Below are 18,682 nucleotides of genomic sequence, written 5' to 3'. Positions count from 1 at the left end.
AGAAAATATAAGGCAGTTGACCAAAACCTTGGTCACAGAGGCAGGTTTTCTGTAACGTGTTAAAGGAGGCCTGGCGGAAAATTCCAAAGCCTTAGGCCTTGGAAGCAGAAGGCATAGCCACCAATTGTAGAGCAATTAAGATGCGTTGGAGACCAGGGGCGGAATTCTCCATCCCACCGCACCCGTTTTCTGGTGAGGCGCATCCCCGCCGGCAGTGGGATCCGCCGTCCCAGCAGCTAACCAATGGGGTTTCCCATTGTGGGCACGCCCACGCCATTGGGAAATCCGCAGGTGTAAATGCGCTGCCGGCAAAGCAGAGGGTCCCACCGACGGAGAATCCAGCCCCAGATTTAGAGGAGAGCAGACATCTCAGATAGTTATGCAGCTGGGGGACATTATAAAGACTGAGAAGATGAGGTGATGAAGGGATTGAAAACCAGAATATGATATTTAAAATCGAAGGGCAGGGTTAAAAGCCCCAGTGTCTCTCACAGCACATAACATTTAAAGTCCTGCTTATTTCAGCGGGAACAAAATATCCCACTGGGCGAGAGTGGCTGTAAATTTCCGGCCTTAATATTGTTTAACTGGGGACCAGTGTTGGGTGAATTGGACTTGGCACACTTTAAGACAAAGGCAGCAGAGATTTGAACGGTGTCAAACGCATAGAAGGTGGAACATGGGAAGTCAGCAGGGGTGCATCGAAACAGTCGAGAGGTAACAAAGGAATGGAAGAGAGTTTCAGCAAATTAGGTGACGCAGGGTCAGAATCAGGTGATATTACAAAAGTGGAGATCGGTGGTCTTAGTGATGGCTTGGATATGGGGCGGAATTCTCCGACCCCCCACAGGGTCGGTAAATCACCCGGGGCCGGCGTAAATCCCGCCCCCGCTGTGGCCGGAATTCTCCGCCACCCGGGAATCGGCAGGAGCGGGAATCACAGCCCGCCAATCGGTGTGCCCCCCGCGGCGATCTCCGGCCCGCGATGGGCCGAAGTCCTGCCGCTGACAGGCCTCTCCCTCCGGCGGGAATTGGAGCACCTCTGGTGCCGGCGGGATTGGCGGTGTGAGCGAGTCCCCGGGGTCCTGGGGGAGGGCACGGGACGATCAGACCCCTGGGGGTGCCCCCATGGTGGTCTGGCCCCCGATCGGGGCCCACCGATCGGCGGGCGGCCCAGTGCCGTGGGGGCACTCTTATTCTTCCGCTGCCTCCACCAGTGCGGAGGCGGAAGAGACCCGCCCCTACCGCGCATGCGCTGGTGGTGACATCAGCGGCCGTTGATGCACAGGCGCATGCGCGAACCGGCGAAGGCCCTTCGGCCAGCCCCGACGCTAGGCGGCGGGCGCCAAAGACCATTGGCGCCGGTTTTGGCGCCAGTCGGCGTGGCGCCAACCACTCCGGCGCGGGCCTTGCCCCTAAAGGTGCGGAGAATTCCGCACCATTGGGGAGGCCCGACGCCGGAGTGGTTGGCGCCACTACGCTACGCCGGGACCCCCTCTCCCCGCCGGATAGGGGAGAATCCTGGCCAAGGTTGGAAACTCATTTCAGGGTCAAATATGACACCAAAGTAAGCAAACTGGTTCATCCTTGGTCAGTGGATAGGGAACAGAGATCATGATGGGGTCTGAAAACATGCCTTCTTCCTGATACATGAAACAAAATTTCTGCTTGCCTAGTACTGGATGTCGGACAAACAGTCTGATAATTTAGAGAGAGTGCAGAATCCAGAGATCTTGTGGTGAGGTAATACTCTGTATCAGCATACAGGTGGAAACATGATGTGTCTTGTCTGATTCTGGACGTTGCTATCATAAGAAATAGCAGATTGAGAGTCCACACAGGCCAATAGCATGAGGAATCTCACTTCACCTACATATTTAATGCTGATATATCTAAGGGGTGTGTGGCTGTGTTGCTGCTACAATTGTTTGAGTTCTCTATTATCATGATTAGAAACTCCTTCAATCCAGTATTCTTTGATGCTTTTGTTCAGCAACTTCTCTTAAAGGGGAAAAAATATGCAAAACACAATTTAGAAATAGGTGGGAGGAAGAAAAACTAAATTATTCAGAATGCAAGTAACTGTTCATTTAAAAAAAAAAATATGTTACACAGCAAATATTCTTCATAAAGATTAGCTTTCTACCTTGTTGCATATTTTGACAAATTATCGTTTCATGTCAGTTTAGGTACGGATTTCCTTGTTTTTCTTGACAATAACCAATTTTCTATGACCAGTTGTGGACTACAATCTGTATTTTCTTTCCAGCTTTGACAAAAAGAGTGAGCAAGAAGGACATTGTGTTCCTTATTGATGGGTCAGACAATGTTGGGAACACAGATTTTTCGTTTGTCCGTGATTTTCTCACAAGTATAATAGAAAACCTCGATATTGGAAGTGACAGAGTGCGAATTGGATTGGTACGATATAGTAATTATGCAGAAACGGAATTCTATCTGAACACCTATTCTTCAGAAGATGAAATTCTCTCTCATGTGGAAGGACTCAGGCTGAGAGGAGGGAGGCCACTTAACACTGGAGCAGCGCTGGACTATGTCCTTCGAACTCACTTTACCAGACCTTCAGGAAGTAGGAAAGAGGAAGGTGTTCATCAGATATTGGTACTTGTCGCTGCTGGAAGATCCAGAGATAATGTCAAACCATCTGCGGATGCACTGAAGCAAGCTGCTGTAACGATCTTTGCTGTAGGAGCCTGGAATGCAGATCAAGGGCAGTTGAGAGAGATCGCAAGTGACCCTAGTTTGAGCCTCAATGTTCAAGAATTCCACTCTCTGCCCAATGTACAAGAGCAGGTGATGATGTCGATATCAACACCTCCTGCTCCACGAGAATCAACCAACGCACCGACTGTCCCCATTAATCCAGGTACTTTATTTCATTTTCTGCAATAGCAACAGTATTTGTACAGCTATCACAGGGATTTTGCTTGAGACTTTGCACTGAATCAAAACCTTTAATGTTTTTGGCCAAAACAAAGAGAGACTCCATTTTATACCATCGTTTCACAAATCATCGCTAGATTGACGAGTTACAGGTTCTTTGACTTGCAAAAAGTATTAAGCATCTGAGAAGTTGTCAGTGAAGGATGTTCCTTGAAGTGATCAAAGAGAGAAGTAAACATCCAATAAGTATATTTAAAGAATTTTGGGCTAGAAATTGTATCATCCTGGTTTTTGGGTATTGGGGTTTTGTGATTTACGATCTGCCTTATCCATTTGGATCGAGGTGGGCAGCACGTAATGGAACTCTTAACAGAGAGAGCTGGTACAGGAGGGAAGGCAGTGCTGACATGATGGGCTGAATTCCTCATTCTGCACCGTAACGTTTCTATGGTTTTAAGCTCCTTCGACATTGGGACCAATTGGGGAATTGGAACCTGTACAGCTGGATAGATTACACCTGAACAGAGCCGGAACCAATCTCCTTGCAAGATGATTTGTTAGTGTTGCTGGGGAGGGTTTTAACGGTGGGGCGGGGGGCGGGGGGGGGGGGGGGGGGGGGGGGGGGGATGCTGTTGGGACCCATGTGTTAACATTAGAGGGGAAAGACGAGGTACACAAAGAATTCGGAAAGAAAGGCACTAGATTAAGAAATAATAAGATGTTAGGTGAGAGTCAGGGTAGGAAGGAATGAAATATGGTCTGGAGTTAAACAAAGGTAATGGCGGCATGGTGGCACAGTGGTTTGCACTGCTGTCTGGCAGCGCTAGGGTCCAGGTTTCAATTCCAGCCTTGGGTGACTGTGGAGTTTGCACTTCCTCCTTATGTCTGCTCCGGTTTCCTCCCACAGTCCAAAGGTGTGGGGTTAGATGGATTGGTCATGTTAAATTACTCCTTAGTGTCCAGAGATGTGCAGGTCAGTTGGTTACGGGGTTGGGAAAGAGGGGACTGGGCCTAGGTAGGGTGCTCTTTCAGAGGGTTCGTGCAAACCTGATAGGCCAAATGGCCTCCTTCTGCACTGTAGGGATTCTGTTCTATGGTTAACTTATGTCAGCATGAGGGCAAATCTGACCTAGTGGACTGGCCAAGAAGACTAAAAGACAGGATAGTTGATGAGCATGGTAGTTGTTAAGGAGATATTCAATTCCTCCCCATTAAAAAACACAAAGGCATACCATATTGCAAAGGTCAGTGGCAGGCTGGAAGATTAGGGAACTTTTAAAGATCGAATAAGGTTTACTAAAAATATATTAAATAGCAAAAGTAAGTTATCAATGAAATCTAGCACAAAATATAAAAAAGTATAGCAAAAACTTTTATAAGTATATAAAAGGGAAGAGTGTAACTAAAATGAATATCGTTCCCTTGGTGGATGAAATGGTGGACACAGAAATAGTAGAGTCGCTAAATCAATATTTTGAGGGGCAACGAGGGCTGGCTAATAAATGCTAACCTAATCAGTGACGCCACATCCCGTATATGAATTTCAAAGAAACTGGTATTCAGGGTGAGTGTGTGAATCAATAATCCTCTTTATTTAAATCCACAAATGTCTGCTGCTGGTTACTTTCAAATTGACCACAAATGCAACCAGCTTCTCAAAAATAGACTGTCTGAGTACAGACAGAAGTGAAGGGACTTGGGGAGTTCATTTTAAATCTCCTCCACTCTCTGTAATACTACTTTCCAAACTATATTTACAAAAGTTATTAAAAATCTCTAATTTAGTATCATATTGCACTTTAAGCTGACCACTTGTTTGAAGCTTGTGATAGCTAGGCTCGACCTTCTGGAATTTATTGATGGTGGGACATGCCTATGAAAGAGATCAAAGATATTGGGCGGGATTCGCCCGCACTTGCGCGATGGTTCGATGGAGGCGCCAAGAACGGCGTGAACCACTCCGACGTCGGGCCACCCGGAAGTAGCGGAATCCTCCGCATGTCCGGGACTAGGCTGGCACCGGAGCTGTTGGCGCTGCGCCAACCGGCATCAAAGGGCCGTCGTGGTCCCACGCATGCACAGAACTGCCGCCGTGTTCTGGCGCGTGCGCAGAACTGCCGGCATGTTTCCTGCGCATGCGCAGGGGTTTTTTCTCTGCGCAGCCCATGGTAGAGCCCTACAGTGGCCGGCGCGGAAGAAAAGAGTGCCCCCGCGGCACAGGCCCGCCCGCAGATCGGTGGGTCCCAATCGCGGGCCAGGCCATTGTGGGAGCCCCCCCACGGCCAGATCCCCCCCCCCCCCCCCGAGGACCCCGCTAGACAGCCGACAAGCCAGGTACCGCCGTGTTGGACCATGTTTATTTCACACCGGTGGCACTGGGCGAAAACGGGGCGGCCGCTCGCTCGGCCCATCGGGACCTGGAGAATTGCCGGGGGGAGGGGGGGGGGGGGCGCGCGCTGCCAACGGCCCCCCGACCGGTGCGGTGTAATCCCTGCCCACGCCCGAAAACCGGCGCCAGAGAATTCGCAGCCGACGTTGGTGTGGCGGGGAGGGATTCACGCCGCCCTCCGGAGATTCTCTGAACCAGCAGGGATTTCAAATACACAATGGTATAAATGATGGAAAAACTCAAAAGTCAAAATTCTCTCTCATTAAATGATTTTTAAAAGAATGGAAATGAATGGAAAGCCAAAGATCATTAGTCCAATTATTTAACCTACTGATGACATGTCTCTTTTAACACCATTCACCTGAGGAAGGAGCTGCGCTCCGAAAGCTCGTGTTTGAATCAAATCTGTTGGACTTTAACCTGGTGTTGTAAGACTTCTTACTGTGCTCTTTTAACACCAACAGCCAATTTAGAATTTAGAAGTTAAGTATTTCAACAAATTAAACTTTGCATATCTGTGACACTCTTTATTCTTTTCACTTCTAGCACAAAAAGCAAGCAAGAGAGACATTGTGTTCCTTATTGATGGGTCAGACAATGTTGGGAACACAGATTTTTCATTTGTCCGTGATTTTCTCACAAGTATAATAGAAAACCTCGATATTGGAAGTGACAGAGTGCGAATTGGATTGGTACAGTATAGTAATTATGCAGAAACGGAATTCTATCTGAACACCTATTCTTCAGAAGATGAAATTCTGCCTCATGTGGAAGGACTCAGGCTGAGAGGAGGGAGGCCACTTAACACTGGAGCAGCGCTGGACTATGTCCTTCGAACTCACTTTACCAGACCTTCAGGAAGTAGGAAAGAGGAAGGTGTTCATCAGATATTGGTACTTGTCGCTGCTGGAAGATCCAGAGATAATGTCAAACCATCTGCGGATGCACTGAAGCAAGCTGCTGTAACGATCTTTGCTGTAGGAGCTTGGAATGCCGATCAAGGGCAGTTGAGAGAGATCGCAAGTGACCCTAGTTTGAGCCTCAATGTTCAAGAATTCCACTCTCTGCCCAATGTACAAGAGCAGGTGATGATGTCGATATCAACACCTCCTGCTCCACGAGAATCAACCAACGCACCGACTGTCCCCATTAATCCAGGTACTTTATTTCATTTGCTGCAATAGTAACAGTATTCATACAACTATCACAGGGATTTTGCTTGAGACTCTGCACTGAATCAAAACCTTTAATGTTCTTGGCCAAAACAAAGAGAGACTCCATTTTATACCATCGTTTCACAAAACATCACTAGATTGACGAGTTACAGGTTCTTTGACTTGCAAAAAGTATTAAGCATCTGAGAAGTTGTCAGTGAAGGATGTTCCTTGAAGTGATCAAAGAGAGAAGTAAACATCCAATAAGTATATTTAAAGAATTTTGGGCTAGAAATTGTATCATCCTGGTTTTTGGGTATTGGGGTTTTGTGATTTACGATCTGCCTTATCCATTTGGATCGAGGTGGGCAGCACGTAATGGAACTCTTAACAGAGAGAGCTGGTACAGGAGGGAAGGCAGTGCTGACATGATGGGCTGAATTCCTCATTCTGCACCGTAACGTTTCTATGGTTTTAAGTTCCTTCGACATTGGGACCAATTGGGGAATTGGAACCTGTACAGCTGGATAGATTACACCTGAACAGAGCCGGAACCAATCTCCTTGCAAGATGATTTGTTAGTGTTGCTGGGGAGGGTTTTAACGGTGGGGCGGGGGGGGGGAGGGGGGGGGGGCTGTTGGGAACCATGTGTTAACATTAGAGGGGAAAGACGAGGTACACAAAGAATTGGGAAAGAAAGGCACTAGATTAAGAAATAATAAGATGTTAGGTGAGAGTCAGGGTAGGTAGGAATAAAATATGGTCTGGAGTTAAACAAAGGTAATGGTGGCACAGTGGTTTGCACTGCTGTCTGGCAGCGCTAGGGACCAGGTTTCAATTCCAGCCTTGGGTGACTGTGGAGTTTGCACTTCCTCCTTATGTCTGCTCCGGTTTCCTCCCACAGTCCAAAGATGTGGGGTTAGATGGATTGGTCATGTTAAATTACTCCTTAGTGTCCAGAGATGTGCAGGTCAGTTGGTTACGGGGTTGGGAAACAGGGGACTGGGCCTGGGTAGGGTGCTCTTTCAGAGGGTTCGTGCAAACCTGATAGGCCAAATGGCCTCCTTCTGCACTGTAGGGATTCTGTTCTATGGTTAACTTATGTCGGCTGTCGGCATGAGGGCAAATCTGGCCTAGTGGACTGGCCAAGAAGACTAAAAGACAGGATAGTTGATGAGCATGGCAGTTGTTAAGGAGATATTCAATTCCTCCCCATTAAAAAACACTAAGGCATACCATATTGCAAAGGTCAGTGGCAGGCTGGAAGATTAGGGAACTTTTAAAGATCAAATAAGGTTTACTAAAAATATATTAAATAGCAAAAGTAAGTTATCAATGAAATCTAGCACAAAATATAAAAAAGTATAGCAAAACTTCTATAAGTATATAAAAGGGAAGAGTGTAACTAAAATGAATGTCGTTCCCTTGGTGGATGAAATGGTGGACACAGAAATAGTAGAGTCGCTAAATCAATATTTTGAGGGGCAACGAGGGCTGGCTAATAAATGCTAACCTAACCAGTGACTCCACATCCCGTATATGAATTTCAAAGAAACTGGCATTCAGGGTGAGTGTGTGAATCAATAATCCTCTTTATTTAAATCCACAAATGTCTGCTGCTGGTTACTTTCAAATTGACCACAAATGCAACCAGCTTCTCAAAAATAGACTGTCTGAGTACAGACAGAAGTGAAGGGACTTGGGGAGTTCATTTTAAATCTCCTCCACTCTCTGTAATACTACTTTCCAAACTATATTTACAAAAGTTATTAAAAATCTCTAATTTAGTATCACATTGCACTTTAAGCTGACCACTTGTTTGAAGCTTGTGATAGCTAGGCTCGACCTTCTGGAATTTATTGATGGTGGGACATGCCTATGAAAGAGATCAAAGATATTGGGCGGGATTCGCCCGCACTTGCGCGATGGTTCGATGGAGGCTCCAAGAACGGCGTGAACCACTCCGACGTTGGGCCACCCGGAAGTAGCGGAATCCTCCGCATGTCCGGGACTAGGCTGGCACCGGAGCTGTTGGCGCTGCGCCAACCGGCATCAAAGGGCCGTCGTGGTCCCACGCATGCACAGAACTGCCGCCGTGTTCTGGCGCGTGCGCAGAACTGCCGGCATGTTTCCTGCGCAGGCGCAGGGGTTTTTTCTCTGCGCAGCCCATGGTAGAGCCCTACAGTGGCCGGCGCGGAAGAAAAGAGTGCCCCCGCGGCACAGGCCCGCCCGCAGATCGGTGGGTCCCAATCGCGGGCCAGGCCATTGTGGGAGCCCCCCCACGGCCAGATCCCCCCCCCCCCCCCCGAGGACCCCGCTAGACAGCCGACAAGCCAGGTACCGCCGTGTTGGACCATGTTTATTTCACACCGGTGGTACTGGGCGAAAACGGGGCGGCCGCTCGCTCGGCCTATCGGGACCTGGAGAATTGCCGGGGGGAGGGGGGGGGGGGGGCGCGCGCTGCCAACGGCCCCCCGACCGGTGCGGTGTAATCCCTGCCCACGCCCGAAAATCGGCGCCAGAGAATTCGCAGCCGACGTTGGTGTGGCGGGGAGGGATTCACGCCGCCCTCCGGGGATTCTCTGAACCAGCAGGGATTTCAAATACACAATGGTATAAATGATGGAAAAACTCAAAAGTCAAAATTCTCTCTCATTAAATGATTTTTAAAAGAATGGAAATGAATGGAAAGCCAAAGATCATTAGTCCAATTATTTAACCTACTGATGACATGTCACTTTTAACACCATTCACCTGAGGAAGGAGCTGCGCTCCGAAAGCTCGTGTTTGAATCAAACCTGTTGGACTTTAACCTGGTGTTGTAAGACTTCTTACTGTGCTCTTTTAACACCAACAGCCAATTTAGAATTTAGAAGTTAAGTATTTCAACAAATTAAACTTTGCATATCTGTGACACTCTTTATTCTTTTCACTTCTAGCACAAAAAGCAAGCAAGAGAGACATTGTGTTCCTTATTGATGGGTCAGACAATGTTGGGAACACAGATTTTTCATTTGTCCGTGATTTTCTCACAAGTATAATAGAAAACCTCGATATTGGAAGTGACAGAGTGCGAATTGGATTGGTACAGTATAGTAATTATGCAGAAACGGAATTCTATCTGAACACCTATTCTTCAGAAGATGAAATTCTGCCTCATGTGGAAGGACTCAGGCTGAGAGGAGGGAGGCCACTTAACACTGGAGCAGCGCTGGACTATGTCCTTCGAACTCACTTTACCAGACCTTCAGGAAGTAGGAAAGAGGAAGGTGTTCATCAGATATTGGTACTTGTCGCTGCTGGAAGATCCAGAGATAATGTCAAACCATCTGCGGATGCACTGAAGCAAGCTGCTGTAACGATCTTTGCTGTAGGAGCTTGGAATGCCGATCAAGGGCAGTTGAGAGAGATCGCAAGTGACCCTAGTTTGAGCCTCAATGTTCAAGAATTCCACTCTCTGCCCAATGTACAAGAGCAGGTGATGATGTCGATATCAACACCTCCTGCTCCACGAGAATCAACCAACGCACCGACTGTCCCCATTAATCCAGGTACTTTATTTCATTTGCTGCAATAGTAACAGTATTCATACAACTATCACAGGGATTTTGCTTGAGACTCTGCACTGAATCAAAACCTTTAATGTTCTTGGCTAAAACAAAGAGAGACTCCATTTTATACCATCGTTTCACAAAACATCACTAGATTGACGAGTTACAGGTTCTTTGACTTGCAAAAAGTATTAAACATCTGAGAAGTTGTCAGTGAAGGATGTTCCTTGAAGTGATCAAAGAGAGAAGTAAACATCCAATAAGTATATTTAAAGAATTTTGGGCTAGAAATTGTATCATCCTGGTTTTTGGGTATTGGGGTTTTGTGATTTACGATCTGCCTTATCCATTTGGATCGAGGTGGGCAGCACGTAATGGAACTCTTAACAGAGAGAGCTGGTACAGGAGGGAAGGCAGTGCTGACATGATGGGCTGAATTCCTCATTCTGCACCGTAACGTTTCTATGGTTTTAAGTTCCTTCGACATTGGGACCAATTGGGGAATTGGAACCTGTACAGCTGGATAGATTACACCTGAACAGAGCCGGAACCAATCTCCTTGCAAGATGATTTGTTAGTGTTGCTGGGGAGGGTTTTAACGGTGGGGCGGGGGGGGGAGGGGGGGGGGCTGTTGGGAACCATGTGTTAACATTAGAGGGGAAAGACGAGGTACACAAAGAATTGGGAAAGAAAGGCACTAGATTAAGAAATAATAAGATGTTAGGTGAGAGTCAGGGTAGGTAGGAATAAAATATGGTCTGGAGTTAAACAAAGGTAATGGTGGCACAGTGGTTTGCACTGCTGTCTGGCAGCGCTAGGGACCAGGTTTCAATTCCAGCCTTGGGTGACTGTGGAGTTTACACTTCCTCCTTATGTCTGCTCCGGTTTCCTCCCACAGTCCAAAGATGTGGGGTTAGATGGATTGGTCATGTTAAATTACTCCTTAGTGTCCAGAGATGTGCAGGTCAGTTGGTTACGGGGTTGGGAAACAGGGGACTGGGCCTGGGTAGGGTGCTCTTTCAGAGGGTTCGTGCAAACCTGATAGGCCAAATGGCCTCCTTCTGCACTGTAGGGATTCTGTTCTATGGTTAACTTATGTCGGCTGTCGGCATGAGGGCAAATCTGGCCTAGTGGACTGGCCAAGAAGACTAAAAGACAGGATAGTTGATGAGCATGGCAGTTGTTAAGGAGATATTCAATTCCTCCCCATTAAAAAACACTAAGGCATACCATATTGCAAAGGTCAGTGGCAGGCTGGAAGATTAGGGAACTTTTAAAGATCAAATAAGGTTTACTAAAAATATATTAAATAGCAAAAGTAAGTTATCAATGAAATCTAGCACAAAATATAAAAAAGTATAGCAAAACTTCTATAAGTATATAAAAGGGAAGAGTGTAACTAAAATGAATGTCGTTCCCTTGGTGGATGAAATGGTGGACACAGAAATAGTAGAGTCGCTAAATCAATATTTTGAGGGGCAACGAGGGCTGGCTAATAAATGCTAACCTAACCAGTGACTCCACATCCCGTATATGAATTTCAAAGAAACTGGCATTCAGGGTGAGTGTGTGAATCAATAATCCTCTTTATTTAAATCCACAAATGTCTGCTGCTGGTTACTTTCAAATTGACCACAAATGCAACCAGCTTCTCAAAAATAGACAGTACTCCGACTGTCTGAGTACAGACAGAAGTGAAGGGACTTGGGGAGTTCATTTTAAATCTCCTCCACGCTCTGTAATACTACTTTCCAAACTATATTTACAAAAGTTATCAAAAATCTCTAATTTAGTATCACATTGCACTTTAAGCTGACCACTTGTTTGAAGCTTGCGATAGCTAGGCTCGACCTTCTGGAATTTATTGATGGTGGGACATGCCTATGAAAGAGATCAAAGATATTGGGCGGGATTCGCCCACACTTGCGCGATGGTTCGATGGAGGCTCCAAGAACGGCGTGAACCACTCCGACGTTGGGCCACCCGGAAGTAGCGGAATCCTTCGCACGTCCGGGACTAGGCCGGCACCGGAGGTGTTGGCGCTGCGCCAAACGGCGTCAAAGGGCCGTCGTGGTCCCACGCATGCACAGAATCGCCGGCATGTTTCCTGCGCATGCGCAGGGGTTTTTTCTCTGCGCCGCCCATGGTGGAGCCCTACAGTGGCCGGCGCGGAAGAAAAGGCCTGCCCGCAGATCGGTGGGCCCCAATTGCGGGCCAGGCCATTGTGGGAGCCCCCCACGGCCAGATCCCACCACGCCACCCTCCCTCCCCCCCTTCCCCCGAGGACCCCGCTAGACAGCCGACAAGCCAGGTACCGCCGTGTTGGACCATGTCTATTTCACGCCGGTGGGACTGGCCGAAAACGGGGCGGCCGCTCGGCCCATCGGGGCCTGGAGAATTGCCGGGGGGGGGGGGGGCGCTGCCAACGGCCCCCGACCGGTGCGGTGTAATCCCTGCCCACGCCCGAAAACCGGCGCCATAGAATTCGCAGCCGACGTTGGTGTGGCGGGGAGGGATTCACGCCGCCCTCCGGGGATTCTCTGAACCAGCAGGGATTTCAAATACACAATGGTATAAATGATGGAAAAACTCAAAAGTCAAAATTCTCTCTCATGAAATGATTTTTAAAAGAATGGAAATGATTGGAAAGCCAAAGATCATTAGTCCAATTATTTAACCTACTGATGACATGTCTCTTTTAACACCATTCACCTGAGGAAGGAGCTGCGCTCCGAAAGCTCGTGTTTGAATCAAACCTGTTGGACTTTAACCTGGTGTTGTAAGACTTCTTACTGTGCTCTTTTAACACCAACAGCCAATTTAGAATTTAGAAGTTTTTTTTTAATATAATTTTTATTGGAATTTTTTACAGAAAATATAAAACATAACGACAAACAATGAAATGCAACAAAATAACCCATAATAACTGTAACACCCCCATCCATATCAACGCATGTATCACATCCCCAACCCCCCCAACCCCAATGAACAACAAAAGAACTTAAAAATAAATTTAAATTAAATAAACAAACATAGTCATCGTCCGCCCCCCCCCCCACCTTTTCCCTCCCCCTTCCCCGCCTCCCCCCCGGGTTGCTGCTGCTACTGTCCCCGTACCCTATCGTTGAGCCAGAAAGTCGAGAAAAGGTTGCCATCGCCTAAAGAACCCTTGTACCGACCCTCTCAGGGCGAATTTGACCTTCTCTAGCTTAATGAAACCCGCCATGTCATTGATCCAGGTCTCCACGCTTGGGGGCCACGCATCCTTCCATTGTAGCAAGATCCTCCGCCAGGCTACTAGGGACGCAAAGGCCAGCACACCGGCCTCTTTCGCCTCCTGCACTCCCGGCTCCACCCCAACCCCAAAAATCGCGAGTCTCCATCCTGGCTTGACCCTGGATTCCACCACCCTCGACACCGTCCTCGCCACCCCCTTCCAGAACTCCTCCAGTGCCAGGCATGCCCAGAACATATGGGCATGGTTCGCTGGACTCCCCGAGCACCTGACACACCTGTCATCACCCCCAAAGAACCTACTCATCCTCGTCCCAGTCATGTGGGCCCGGTGCAGCACCTTGAATTGGATGAGGCTAAGCCGCGCACACGAGGAGGAAGAATTAACCCTCAGTAGGGCATCAGCCCATGTTTCGTCTTCGATCTGTTCCCCCAGTTCCCCCTCCCACTTAGCTTTCAGCTCCTCTACTAATGCCTCCTCCGCCTCCTGCATAACCTTGTAGATATCAGATATCTTCCCCTCTCCGACCCAGACCCCCGAAAGCACCCTGTCGTTCATCCCCCTCGCGGGAAGCGAAGGGAATCCCTCCGCCTGCCGCCTAGCAAATGCCTTTACCTGCAGATACCTGAACATGTTCCCCGGGGGGAGCCCAAATTTCTCCTCCAACTCCCCCAGGCTCGCAAACCTCCCATCAATAAACAGGTCCCTCAGCTGTCTGATGCCCGCTCTGTGCCAACCCTGAAATCCCCCATCAATGTTCCCCGGGACGAACCTATGGTTCCCCCTTAACGGAGCCTCCATCGAGCCCCCCACTTCTCCCCTATGTCGCCTCCACTGCCCCCAAATCTTGAGGGTAGCCGCCACCACCGGACTCGTGGTATACCTCGTAGGAGGGAGCGGCCACGGCGCCGTTACCAGGGCCCCCAGGCTTGTATCTCCACAGGACGCCCTCTCCATCCGTTTCCATGCTGCCCCCTCCCCCTCCATTACGCACTTGCGCACCATCGACACATTGGCCGCCCAATAATACACCGAAAGATTGGGTATCGCCAGCCCCCCCCCATCTCTACCCTGCTCCAAGAATACCCTCTTCACCCTCGGGGTCCCATGTGCCCAAACAAAGCTCATGATGCTGCTAGTCACCCTTCTAAAAAAGGCCCTAGGGTTAAAGATGGGCAAACACTGAAAAAGGAACAAGAATCTCGGGAGAACTGTCATTTTGACGGACTGCACTCTACCCGCCAACGATAGCGGCACCATGTCCCACCTTTTAAATTCCTCCTCCATCTGCTCCACCAGCCTGGTAAATTAAGCTTATGGAGAGTCCCTCCAACTCCTGGCCACCTGCACGCCCAGGTATCTGAAACTCTTCACTGCCCTCTTAAACGGGAGTCTCCCATTTCCCTCCTCCTGATCACCCGGGAGTACTACAAATACCTCACTCTTGCCTAAATTTAACTTATACCCCGAGAAGCCCCCAAATTCCGCTAACAGCTCCATCACCCCCGGCATTCCCCCTTCTGGATCCGCCACATACAACAGCAGGTCGTCCGCATACAGCGATACACGATGTTCCTCCCCACCCCGCACCAGACCTGACTCCCTCAACGCCATAGCCAAAGGTTCAATCGCCAGTGCAAAGAGCAAGGGGGACAGGGGGCACCCCTGCCTGGTCCCACGGTAGTGCCTAAAGTACTCCGATCTCCTTCCATTGGTAACTACACTTGCCATCGGAGCCGCGTAGAGCAGCCTCACCCATTTGATGAATCCCTCCCCGAATCCAAACCGCTCCAGCACCTCCCACAGGTACCCCCACTCAACTCTATCAAACGCTTTCTCCGCATCCAGCGCCACCACTATCTCCGCCTCCCCCTCCACCGCCGGCATCATAATAACATTTAGCAATCTCCGCACATTCGTGTTGAGCTGCCGTCCCTTGACAAATCCTGTCTGATCCTCGTGTATCACCCCTGGCACACAGTCCTCTATCCTGGTGGCCAGGATCTTCGCCAGCAATTTAGCGTCAACATTGAGGAGCGAGATAGGCCTGTATGATCCACACTGCAAGGGGTCCTTATCCCGCTTCAGGATCAGAGAGATCAGTGCCCGCGACATCGTCGGGGGCAAAGCCCCCCCCCCTCCCATGCCTCATTGAAGGCTCGCACCAACAGGGGGCCCACCAGATCCACATACATTTTATAACATTCCACCGGGAACCCATCCGGCCCCGGCGCCTTACCTGACTGCATTTGTCCAATCCCCCTGACTAGCTCCTCCAACTCTATCGGCGCCCCCAACCCCTCTACCAGCTCCTCTTGAACCCTTGGGAACCATAGCCTGTTCATGAAGCTCTCCATCCCCCCTCTCCCCATCGGAGGTTCTGACCGGTACAGTTCCTCGTAGAAGTCCCTAAAGACCCCATTTACTTCTGTCCCCTTCTGCACTACATTCCCACCCCTATCCGTCACTCCACCAATTTCCCTAGCCGCATCTCGCCTGCGGAGCTGATGCGCCAACATCCTGCTCGCCTTCTCCCCATACTCATATACCGCGCCCTGCGACCTCCTCCACTGTGTCTCCGCCTTTCTGGTGGTCAACAAGTCAAATTTGGCCTGCAAACTACGCCGTTCCCCCAGCAACCCCTCCTCCGGTGCCTCCGCATATCTTCTGTCCACATCCAGGAGCTCCCCCACCAGTCTCTCCCTCTCCTTCCTCTCCCTCCATCCCCCATGGGCCCGGATGGAGATCAGCTCCCCCCGGATCACTGCTTTCAGAGCCTCCCAGACCATCCCCACCCGGACCTCCCCCGTGTCGTTGGTATCAAGATACCCCTCAATACTTCCCCGGACCCTCCTACACACCTCCTCATCAGCCAGCATCCCCACATCCAGGCGCCAGAGCGGGCGCTGGTCCCGCACCTCCCCCATCTCCAGATCAACCCAGTGCGGAGCATGCTCTGAGATCGCTATGGCCGAATACTCTGCATCCTGCACCTTCGGGATCAATCCCCTGCTCAGGATGAAAAAATCTATTCGGGAATAGACCCTATGGACATGGGAGAAAAAGGAATACTCCCGCGCTCTCGGCCTCCCAAACCTCCAGGGTTCCACCCCTCCCATCTGGTCCATAAACCCCCTCAGCACTTTGGCCGCCGCCGGCCTCCTACCCGTCCTTGAACTGGACCGGTCCAGTGGGGGATCCAGCACTGTGTTAAAGTCTCCCTCCATGATCAAGCCCCCTGCCTCCAGGTCCAGAATGCGGCCCAACAAGCGCCTCATGAAGCCGGCATCATCCCAATTCTGGGCATATACATTAACCAGCACCACCTTCTCTCCCTGCAGCCTACCCTTCACCATAATATATCTGCCCTCCTTGTCCAACACCACCTCAGCCGCCACGAACGCCACCCTCTTCCCCACCAGAATCGCCACCCCCCGGTTCTTCGCGTCCAATCCTGAGTGAAAAACCTGCCCCACCCACCCCTTCCTCAGACGAACCTGGTCCGCCACCGTCAAGTGGGTCTCCTGGAGCATAGCCACGTCTGCCTTCAGCCCCTTCAGATGAGAAAATACCCTAGTTCTCTTAACCGGCCCATTCAGCCCCCTCACGTTCCAGGTAATCAGCCGGATCAGAGGGCAACCTGCCCCTCTCCCCCACCGGCTAGCCATAGCTTATCGACTGCTCTCCCCAGGCCAGCTCGCCCCGCCTGACCCATTCCCCATGGCGATAACGCCTCTCCTCTACCCCCCCGGCCCACACCAGCTCCTTCCTGGCCATTCCAGCAGCTACCCGGTATCCCCCCCCCACCCCCCCCCCCCCCCCCCCCCCCCCAGGCTAGGACCCCTCCTAGCCGCGACGCACCCTCCATGGTACTTCCGTGAGTCAGCTGACTTCTGCTGACCCGGCAGCTCCTGCCAAAACCCATCTCCTCCCGGCATGGGGTCATCCACCTCTTGCCACACCTCCTTGGCACCGCTTCAGCGCGGGAAAGAAAACCAGTAGAGGCCACGCCCCCACCTCCAGCTCCGCCCCCCCCCTGCCCCGCAGCGCGGACAACCAGAGGAAAGCCCGTGCTTTCACACTGCCACACCCCACCCTTCTGACGCAGCTCCTCAAAATCCAGTTTAACCCCAACCCCCAGCCCCGTACAGAAGAGAACATATAAAGCATATAGCCCCAACGTTCCCCACATACCCCACACCCATACCCAACAGACAAACCCACCCGGAAACAGAGCAAAAAGAAAACCAGCATGAAAAAAACACGTGTCAATATTGAAGAACAGCAACAGCAAAAACAGCAACGGCCATAGCGTGTCCCCAGACCCTAGTTCGAGTCCAGCTTCTCCGCCTGTACAAAGGCACACGCCTCCTCCGGGGACTCGAAGTAGTGGTGCCGGTCCTTATATGTCACCCACAGACGCGCAGGCTGCAGCATTCCAAATCTGACCTGCTTGGCATGCAGCACCGCCTTCGTCCGGTTGAACCAGGCCCGCCGCTTTGCCACCTCCGCACTCCAGTCCTGGTAGATTCGCACTACCGAATTCTCCCACTTGCTGCTCCTCTCTTTCTTGGCCCAGCGCAACACACACTCCCGGTCGCTAAATCGATGGAACCGCACCAGCACCGCCCGCGGGGGTTCATTTGCCTTAGGCCTCCTGGCCAGCACTCTGTGAGCTCCCTCAAGCTCCAGGGGCAAATGGAAGGACCCCTCTCCCATCAACGAGCTGAACATCGTGGTCACGTACGACGGGAGATCCGACCCCTCCAGCCCCTCCGCCAGGCCCAGGATCCTCAAATTCTTTCGCCTCGTGCGAACGTCCAGCTCCTCCAAACGGTCTTGCCACTTTTTGTGAAGTGCCTCGTGCAACTCCACTTTCCCCACGAGGACCACGGCCTCCTCCTCCCACTCAGCGGCCTGCTGCTACAATTCCCGAATGGACACCTCCTGGGCCGCCTGGGCCCCAAGCAGCTTGTTGGTAGTCGCATTCAGGGAGTCCAGCAACTCAGCCTTCAGCTCCGCAAAACAGCGCAGAAGAGAGGCCTGCTGCTCCTGCGCCCACTTCCACCAATCCTCGGGTGTTCCGCCGGCCGCCATTTTGTCCTTCTTCCCCCGCTTTTCTTGTGGAGCTGCTGCAGCTTTTTCCTTTGCCGCACTCCTGGTGAGCACCATAAATTATGGGGAGTGCTCCTCTAGACACCTTCCCCCACTGGGATTCGTCGAGACAGCGCCGTTTGGGGCCCTCAAATCGGCCCAAAAGTCCTCAAGTAGCGGGAGCTGCGGTGCGGCTTAGCTCCGCAGAGCCACAACTGGAAGTCTCCAAAACCGATTTTCTGACCACTCCACTCCTAGTCCAGGCCAGCCACCAGTGGAGAATCTGAGAAGGAGTGTTCCCACACGGGGAAAAGTCCAAACAGCACCACTACGAGCCCTTAAAAGAGCCCCAAAG

General features: G+C 50.7%; 1 protein-coding gene across 5 annotated transcripts in view; it reads left to right on the top strand.

The window, feature by feature from the left end:
• Positions 1-18,682, top strand: part of col6a3 (collagen, type VI, alpha 3) — a 294,343-nt gene that overhangs the window by 175,038 nt on the left and 100,623 nt on the right. For all 5 annotated transcript variants that reach the window (XM_038788414.1, XM_038788411.1, XM_038788403.1 and 2 more), the window contains 3 exons: positions 2,270-2,887; positions 5,840-6,451; positions 9,387-9,998. In XM_038788414.1, coding sequence (XP_038644342.1) covers positions 2,270-2,887; positions 5,840-6,451; positions 9,387-9,998 — 1,842 coding nt within the window. The remainder of the gene's footprint in view (positions 1-2,269; positions 2,888-5,839; positions 6,452-9,386; positions 9,999-18,682) is intronic.

Source organism: Scyliorhinus canicula, chromosome 2 (assembly GCF_902713615.1).
Source record: "Scyliorhinus canicula chromosome 2, sScyCan1.1, whole genome shotgun sequence".
NCBI lineage: Eukaryota > Metazoa > Chordata > Chondrichthyes > Carcharhiniformes > Scyliorhinidae > Scyliorhinus > Scyliorhinus canicula.
Note: the sequence above shows the minus strand (reverse complement) of the source record. Positions and strands in the feature narration are given on the sequence as shown.